The 9,112-nt window shown below is 47.0% G+C and overlaps 1 protein-coding gene across 2 annotated transcripts in view; it reads left to right on the forward strand.

Moving 5' to 3' along the window:
- Positions 1–8,807, forward strand: part of PIN1 (peptidylprolyl cis/trans isomerase, NIMA-interacting 1) — a 38,990-nt gene extending 30,183 nt beyond the window's left edge. For both annotated transcript variants that reach the window (XM_082213767.1, XM_082213768.1), the window contains exon 4: positions 7,282–8,807. In XM_082213767.1, the coding sequence (XP_082069893.1) occupies positions 7,282–7,391 (110 nt within the window). In that variant the 3' untranslated portion in view covers positions 7,392–8,807. The remainder of the gene's footprint in view (positions 1–7,281) is intronic.
- Positions 8,808–9,112: the final 305 nt, after the last annotated feature.

A 9,112-nucleotide genomic window follows, 5' to 3' on the forward strand; every position in this document is an offset into this window, starting at 1 on the left:
TCCCCCTTCCCTTGGGGGAAATGCTGCCACTCTCTTTGGCTTGAGTGTCCTCAGAGCAGTTAGCTCTGCATGCCTGCTGGAAGCCAACCTTGGACACGGTGAGGCTGTTTACATCCTCCTCTTGCCTGTGCTTGACTTGCTGTGACTATAACAAAGAGAAATGCGCAGAGAGTGGTGCTGTGTGCGCATGCTGCTCCAAGTCTCTTATCTGGACTGTGTTGTGGTCATGCTGTGTTGCTGTGCTCTTGAAAGGAATTTGGAGCAGGTTCAGAAGAGAAGGATCCTGGTTAAGTGAACTGGGGTCTCTGGCCTCAAACAAGCCGCTCACAGAAGTTCTTTTGCTATTATTGTGGTGTTCCAGGGCATTGTAGGCTGAGCACTGCATCGTCTGCCCTCTTGCTCCCCAAAGGATCACAGGGAATTGACTGGTCTTTCCCATCTGTTACAACTTAAGGCCTTTCTCTACTTTGTTCCATATGATTAAGCTTTCTGTCTACAGCATCACACCAGCCGAGGCATGGCTTCTTTCCTTCAGCAGGCTTCCGCTGTGTGTTTTGTATTAAAGGATACCTGCTCTTTAACGATTTTGCCACGTGGAGGTTGTTCTCTGTATCGCCCCCCCCCACTGTGTTATACATTTCATTGATCATCTGCCTTTGGCCCAGCATCATAGAGCTGGAGGGGATACGATGGGCTATCTAACTTTGCCCCTAGGCATGTGGCCTAAGGCTGGTGGGTCCTGCATTTCTGTGGTTTCATCCTGAAACTGAAGAAATGAGATATCCTCGGTGGGCTGCTTCTGCTATTTCCCCAAATTTTTCAAGTTTGCCAAAAGAAGCTTGGGGGAAACGAAGTAGTGCTCAGAGGTGACTGGGCAGCTTCTGTTGTTCAGAGGTAGATCTTCAATGCCTTGCACAGCTCTCCTGTCTTTCACGTTTAATATTGCTTATTTTCAAACCTGAGTATGCCATGGATTGTATCCTGTGGTGCTGACAAAAGGCACCTTAATTCACTGGAGCAGGAAGACTGGCTGTTTTTTAAATTCCCCTGACCCCACCCCCACCCCCTGGAGCCCTCCAAAGAGCCCCGCAGGTCTCTTAACCATCAATGTGCCTCCAGTCCGCGGATGCACTAAAAGGGGCTGTAGCTCAGGAAGAGGGTATGTTGTTTCTATGGGGACGTCCCTCCCCCACCCCCGCAACCTGCAGCATCTTCCATGAGAAAGGACCACAGGGAGCAGGCAATGGGACGTACAGGGCCAGGTAGACCAAGAGTTGCCCCTTGAGCACCTGCATCTTCATGTATGCGCCAGGAGCAAGGGGAGCGGGGGCATAGACGTTTGCTTCTTGTAAATGGTACGTTCTGCTTCTGCTCATAATGGGGAAGAGGAGAGACCAATCCTGAGTGCTGGAGCCCTCCAGTTTGCCAGTTCTGTTGCAGCCTGAGCTTCTGAAGTCATGCTTGCAGGCTTAAAGGCCTGAAATTGGCTTTAAAAATGGGTGTTGTGACTGGTGCCATTTTCTGTTCTTGCATTGGCACAGTTTCTGGATATTGGGTGGGGAATGACATTGGATTACACTGGACAAGTGAGAGGGATTTAGGATTAAAGAGCAACACCGGGGACTATTGAAAGTGATGTAGACAGTGGACCTCATCTATCTATCTATCACTTGGGCAAAAAAAATGAGAGGCACAAATACAAGATGGGTGACACCTGGCTTGAGAGCAGTACATGTGAAAAGGATCTAGGAGTCTTGGTTGACCACAAACTTGACATGAGCCAACAGTGTGACGCGGCAGCTAAAAAAGCCAATGCAATTCTGGGCTGCATCAATAGGAGTATAGCATCTAGATCAAGGGAAGTAATAGTGCCACTGTATTCTGCTCTGGTCAGACCTCACCTGGAGTACTGTGTCCAGTTCTGGGCACCACAATTCAAGAAGGACACTGACAAACTGGAACGTGTCCCGAGGAGGGCAACCAAAATGGTCAAAGGCCTGGAAACGATGCCTTATGAGGAACGGCTAAGGGAGCTGGGCATGTTTAGCCTGGAGAAGAGGAGGTTAAGGGGTGATATGATAGCCATGTTCAAATATATAAAAGGATGTCACATGGAGGAGGGAGAAAGGTTGTTTTCTGCTGCTCCAGAGAAGCGGACACGGAGCAATGGATCCAAACTACAAGAAAGAAGATTCCACCTAAACATTAGGAAGAACTTCCTGACAGTAAGAGCTGTTCGACAGTGGAATTTGCTGCCAAGGAGTGTGGTGGAGTCTCCTACTTTGGAGGTCTTTAAGCAGAGGCTTGACAACCATATGTCAGGAGTGCTCTGATGGTGTTTTCTGCTCGGCAGGGGGTTGGACTCGATGGCCCTTGTGGTCTCTTCCAACTCTATGATTCTATCTATGGTGCTTTTGTGTCCGTATCTTGAGACTGTCCTGCTCCTTTTTGAACTTGAAAGAGAAGGCTCTGAGAGTCTCAGTGAGCAAGGCGAGCCTGTCCGTCGGGTCGCTTGTCCTCACGGGGTCACTGAACCACCAACACAATAAAATAAATTGTATGAAATTTGTTTTGTGTGTCTGTGCATTATTCTGGGGAGTGAGTCCCCAGATTTCAGCAGATTCTCCAAGGGGTCCAGGACCCCCACTGATTTCAGAACAGTGAGTCCGTAGACCTTGGCATTCTCCCAGGGATAGCTTTTCAGGAGCCCAGCAGGGTGTAAAAGTGTCTCCACAGCAAGTGACCAAGGGACCTCAGAGCGGGAGGGTGGGTTTCTGTCGGGAGCCTGATGGGAGATGGGTGGCAAGTTATGAGGTCCCTCTGGCCCTGTGTGCTGCCAGTGTCATTTGTGGAAGCACTTCAAGGCCAAGAGGCTGTTTCAGACTCTCAGCCCCATTTTGGGAACTGTAACTTTGATGAAGTGGGGGAAGCGTTCTCTGGCTTTTGACAAAGTTGAAAGAAAAATGCCCAGCTCCAAGACTTTGGTGGCTATGGAAATGAGTCCATCTTCAAATAGTTCCAATTTACAGGACGGTGGGAGGGGGGCGGGGGGAGCCCCTGGCTTCACCCAGGATACATTGACATAGCCAAAGCTCTTGTGGGCATCTCCCAATGCCATAATCCCTAATATGGTTGAAAAATGCCTTGGAAAATCTGGATGTATCGCAGCCCACGTTGCTAAAAAAGAGCATTTTTTGTGATTTTTGTCTAACAAGCTCAACAACTTCTTTTCGGCCTTGCCTGTCTAGCATTGGTTTGTGTTTGTTTAGCTGCTAGCCAAGGCACTGCTAACTTTATCTAGCCAAAACTTATTGTCAGGAATCCGAAGTCTTGATTTGCATGGAGACACTGCTTTATGTGCTCTTCATCTTCATTTCCATGCAGGGCGCTGTTTTGACGACAAATGGCAAGAATTTCTTCCTCAGTCAAATATTTCCTGTTTTTTTAAAAAGAAAAAGAAAAAAAGGATGGTTACTAATATTGGCACATTATGGTTGGGAAGTAATGAAACAGCCATTAATCTTGGGCTGCTGGTGACGGGTTGTTTGGTCTCATTTAGGAACTGTCAGCTCAGGCATAATCCTGGGTGACTTACAGAGGAAGATGCTTTTAGATATGCAGCAAAGCTGCTGGAGTCCCTTTTGTCCACTGGGTGGCACTAATGGCACAAGCAGCTGGTCTGCTCTTCCCAGGCAACACTGCCAGTCTCCTTCTCCTTATTCATTTTGGGGGGCTGCAAACCATAATTTATGAGAGCTATGAATTCTGGTTACGTTTAGAGATGGACTGGCTCAAGCATTCCAATTTATCTTCTTCAAAAAATATTCCAGGTAATTGACGTTTCCTCTTTTGGCTTTATTGAAGCCCAGTCTGGGAGGCTAAACCTGTTTTTCCTCATTCTGAAATGAAGATTTCTTGGCTTGAGAGTGAAATTGGCTTTTAAAAAGATCAAGTTGGGGAAGGGTTGGAATGGGGCAGAGGAATGTGCATTCTTAGAGGCAAAAGGAATCTCTCTCTCTCTCTCTCTCTCTCTCTCTCTCTCTCTCTCTCACCCACCCACACCCCCCCACCCCCACCCCCACCCCCCCACCCCCACACACACACCCACACACCAGACTTGTTTGTCCATGGGTATGCAGCACCCTGGAAGCATTCTGAGGATCACCTCCTTGCCAGCCAACCATGACCCCCCATGTCTTGCACTTGGGCTCCACCCTCCCCACCTGTTAGAGGAGCACCACTCCTTCCTGACAATTCTGTTGCATCCTCTGGCTATGCTACTTCATTTCTCAGTGCCACCAGCAGCCTGAGACCCCAGCCTGGCACCATAGCTTTTCCATAAGCCTTTTGCTGGTAAAACATCTTCTAACTGCATTAATCCAACTCTTGTGATATCCTAGGCCCCTGCCCACCCTGGCAAATGTTGGATTTTTATTGTGTGAAATTTCATCTTAGCTCTGCGGGTCCTCTTTCTATTGTGTTGTTGAGGGCTTCCTGGGTGTGGTTACTGCTTACAGTGTTGGGCTGTGATCTGGGAGACCAGGGTTCAAATCTCCGCTCACCTGGTAGCCTTGGGCCAGTCACTGGCTCTCAGCCTAACCCACCTCACAGGGCTGTTGTGGGTATTAAATGAGGAGGAGGAGAACCATGAACCTTGAGCTCCTTGGAAGAAAAGGCAGTATAAAAGTGCAATAAATAATCCCTATCTTTCTTCTGCCCACCTGCTCTATATTACTGTTTTGGGGGTGGGATCACCTTTTTGGAGGTGGCCCATCCTGTGTACCCATTTTTAAATACCCATGCAACTATGTACCTCTGATTTTTAGAGTCTTGGATAGATTGCTGTCTCTCTCTCTCCACCCCACCCCAGCCCTCTCATGAATGACACTTGTGGAAGACAATGGGCTGAAGTTGTAATGACTAATCCTGGAAGAGGAAGTTCGGAGCTGCAGCTGGAAGAAAAGGCTGTGGATGTAAAGCCTAAAGTAAAATATATAAATTGCACCCAGCCACCTCAGAGGCATGATGCGTCCGCAATGCATGGCCCTGTGCAGAGCCTGCAAAGACATTAGTATATCACCCAAATGTCTTCCATCTCAAAAAAAAAAAGGACAAACAATAAAAAAGCCCTTCAAAGATTCATCTGTCAGATGGTCATTAAGCTTTCTGTGCCCATCTCATTCCTTCTGCAGTGGACTTACAAGGGTCGTAGACTTACATGAGCTTTACCTGGCCTTTTCTGACCTGATCCCTGTCACGTTGGGCATCTCAAAACAGCAAGTGTTCGCGAAGGCTGTCGGGGCTGAGATCAGGCCACAGAACATCCTCCTCCCTGCCCTCTCCTTCTTCTTGACTCTGGGCATGCAGGTCTGCTGTGAGCGGTGCCCTTTTCTGTAGTTAAAAGCCTCATTGTTTTGAGCTGGGAGCCACAGACTTCTGGACTGCCTTGCTCTTCTGGTCTGCTGCATCAGCCTGGGAGCTGGCTTTCTTACCCAAGCATTTCTTGAGCTGTTGCTGTAAAATGAGCCCCGTGGCATCTGGGTTGTTGCAGGGCAGCATTTGCAGAAGTTGGGTCCAAAAAGCAGGCCTGGTGCCTGATCTGGGGCTGTTCACAGAGAAGCCTACAAGAGAAATTGGACAGGGAGGAGCAGTTGTCAAGGAAGGTGGAAGCACAGAATGGTTAGTCCTGCGACTATCCTGGGACCAGTCTTGGCCCTCCTTCCTTTTTTCTGCTGTCAGATGGGGACCAATGGGGGTCTGGGCAAGCAGGAGAATCTCAAGTAAGATCATTTCTCCCTGGAATCCATTGAACAGCTGTCATGGCTACATCCAGGGCATCCAGTTTCCAAGGGCACTTGAGCAGAGTGGCATTCTGACTCAAATGCTCCATCTGTACAGCACAGGGGCACCCTCTTCCAGGCTGCTGTTGCAACCTAGCAGTTTGAGTCAACCCTGTGCAAGGAGCTGTACAGGGTTAAGAGTCCTTTGTCTAGAGGGCTTGTTGCACAACGCAGGGGTGTGTGAGAGGGAGGGGGGAGGCATGGCCTACAAGAGGTACATCTGGCACCTTAATTGTCCAGGTTTTGTCATATGTTGACGACTCACCTCTTTACCCTTTCCTTCAATGCTTGAGAAAAGTATTTTTGAGACCCACCCTGTTCTTGTGATTGCAGTTTGTTTCCAACTGTTAGTAATGTTTTATATGGTTGCGACCCTCCTGGGATGTTATGGTGAAGGGCTGGTAATAAATCAAATGGTTGATTTTTATATATAAATGTTGCTGAATGAGGTGGTAGGATAAACTGTGGAAGGGGAGGGGGTAAATCAATTTTTAAGATTCTCTCCTATTAAAAACAAAAAACCACACCTCTGCAGCTAATTGGCACAACAGGAAGAAGATGAGATTAGAAGCTTCTTACCTAATGTACTAGTTTTCTACTTGTAGGAAGCCTTGTTCATTGGCAAGTTTTTATGAAGGGAGAGCATTCAAACATAGAATTGCCCACCTGCCATCCCATTTGGTGCACTCCATTCTGACCCATTATCTCCCCCTCATTTTGCTCTCTTTGTGGACCAACCTGACTGTGCGTAACAAGGAGAGATTGGGTAGCAAAGGAGGTGCAAATAAAGGACAGGAGCAACTCGGGACTCTAGTTTTAAATGACTTGGAGTGCTTGATTTAGAAGTTGTTTGCTCATATCTCAGATATTTGAGTCTTGGGTGAGGATGCACATAGCACTATACTTCCCCCCCCTTTTTGCCGGTGAGCTCATTTAAGGCTGGCCTGTTCAGTGTGTGTGCATTTATGTATCACCCACCATGTAAATTTGGTACAACTCAAACGTTGGACCATTTTTGCAGAGTGGAGTGTGTGTTTGTGTGCCTAGTATCAGAGACATGGCAAGCTGGAGACTTGCCAAGAGAGAGAACATGCATATGTATTCAATAATGAAGAATTAATTATTTTATGTTAGCCCTGATGAAGATCTTTTAGATTATCCCCAAACTTTCAGGCCCGTTCATAAGATCAGAGCAAAGGTCACATCCAAATCCTAGACTACGGACCTGTTGTCACTGGCACACATTGGCCACCCAAATACTTGAGCTCATGTAATTGCTTGTCTGCTTTATTTTCTTACCTTGTTCTGGTCTCTTGAGCCAACAGTGACAAAATTTGCTATCCCTTATATGCGTTCTTGTGGCTTGTTTCAAGGTAACACTTGATCTGATGTCTTTTATCCTCTTCCAGTGTTTAATTGAAATCTCTTTTCCATCTGACAGGTCAAATGCAGAAACCTTTTGAAGATGCCTCGTTTGCACTGAGGCCTGGCGAGATGAGCGGACCAGTATTCACAGATTCAGGGATCCATATCATCCTGCGTACAGAGTGAAAGTGCCTTGGCGCGACACACTTGGAAAGGAAAGGGTGGTGGGGAAAAGGAACAAGAGAACCTTTATTCCAAACCCCTCTGTGCGCTCTCTATCCCCGAACAAACTCCATATCTAGCTTTTCAATTTTTTTTATTTTATATATGGAAAAACACACCCTTTGTTTTCATATCTCAGTGCCTCCTTTGGCACCTCAATGCAATGTCTTTCCCCACCTGTAGAGATGCATGGTTAGCCGAGGCAGAAAATGCATTTGAAACTAAGAGACAGCAGCATCTTTCCTAGGCACAGTGAGGAGGATGTTTTAAAGGAAATAAATAAATAAACCCACAGCCACTTGAGTCTGATATTGACGATTTCTCCAGTTCAGGAGACGCGCCTGTGCTGCAGGGTCATACTTCAGCGCTTTCTCTCCACATCCAACTTGTAATAGAGTTATTTATTACAGGGCTCCACTGATGGTGGCAAAACTTAGCTCTTGGTGTTTTAGATAGAAAGAAAATATATTCCACTAGTGTCCGCCCTTGTTTAGGTTAAAACGTAATGCCTCCTCCCCTACCCCACCCCTGTCCTCTTCTCTCGCTTGGAATTCAGGGCATTGAGTTTTCCAGTTGACCAATCATTGCTAAATTGCTCTTGGATCCGTAATGAAAGCCATTATTCTGCAGTATGGCCTGGCAGATTCCCTTTGAATTGTGAATTCAAATAATATATATAGTGCCCTAACTGAGCAGTGATAATCCATGCATGGAGCCCACCAGCTTCTCCATTCACTTCCATGGGGGGGGGATTTTCCATGTGTGCAAAGGGATGTGCAGGCAGCATTGCCCCCTCCATGGAAGTGCATGGAAGAGAACTGCTTGGGGGGGGGATTTGGAGCGGGTGTCTGAGCATGCCCAGGGCTCTGGATCCGGAGGCCCAGCTTTTAACCTGTCGTGTTGGCTTCCAGTATGTTTTCATGTTGACTTAAAACTTGAAGATGCCTTTTAAGGACAAGCAAAGACTTTAGCCATTGATGCCCTTCCCATTCAGCTCTTCCCCCTCCCCAAATTTATACCTGTGTAAAATTATATTACAATTCATTGTATGTTAACCATTCCTGTGTGCAGTTCTTGCTGTTGAAATGCCATCCCAAAGGAAGACCGTTAGACGTAGACTTCCAGGTCCCCCCCCCCCTTTTCCTTTTTTCCAGAGAGGCAGGTCATGATCCATTTGTGGTTTAAGAATACTGTAAAGTCACCCTTTCAGTTATGCTACGTTGCTTTCTGTTTACTAAGATCAGTAAGATTCCTACCAATTTCCTTGCTTTTGGTCTGATGCAAGCAAGCTTTGTGTGTGTATATAGCTGTATAGAGAGAGTGTGTTCGAGTTCTCTTATGCAAGAAGAATTAAAAAAACCCCTCACCTGTTAAACATCATAGGTTTGGCCTTGTCCCTTTCTTTCTTGACATCTCCTTGTATGTATCTCCTTTTGTTGTTTCTCTTGCAAGGTTTGATCATAACCTGGAATTTCTCAGGTATAAATAAATAAAGTTTTTAGTGCAGGCCCCTGCAGCTTGTGAACCACCAATCCCAAATGCCGTTTGCCTAGCCATTCATGGCGACTCCTTTATTACTTGCCAACCTTGTGTGCATGAGCAACCTGGGGGGGCGGAGAAGGCTGGTGGGCAACTGCATGTATCTGCTGTGGGGTGTTTGGTTTGGTCACACGCTGGATGGGCAG

This window comes from Podarcis vaucheri (genome assembly GCF_965113315.1).
Source record: "Podarcis vaucheri genome assembly, chromosome: 2".
NCBI classification, from domain to species: Eukaryota; Metazoa; Chordata; class Lepidosauria; order Squamata; family Lacertidae; genus Podarcis; species Podarcis vaucheri.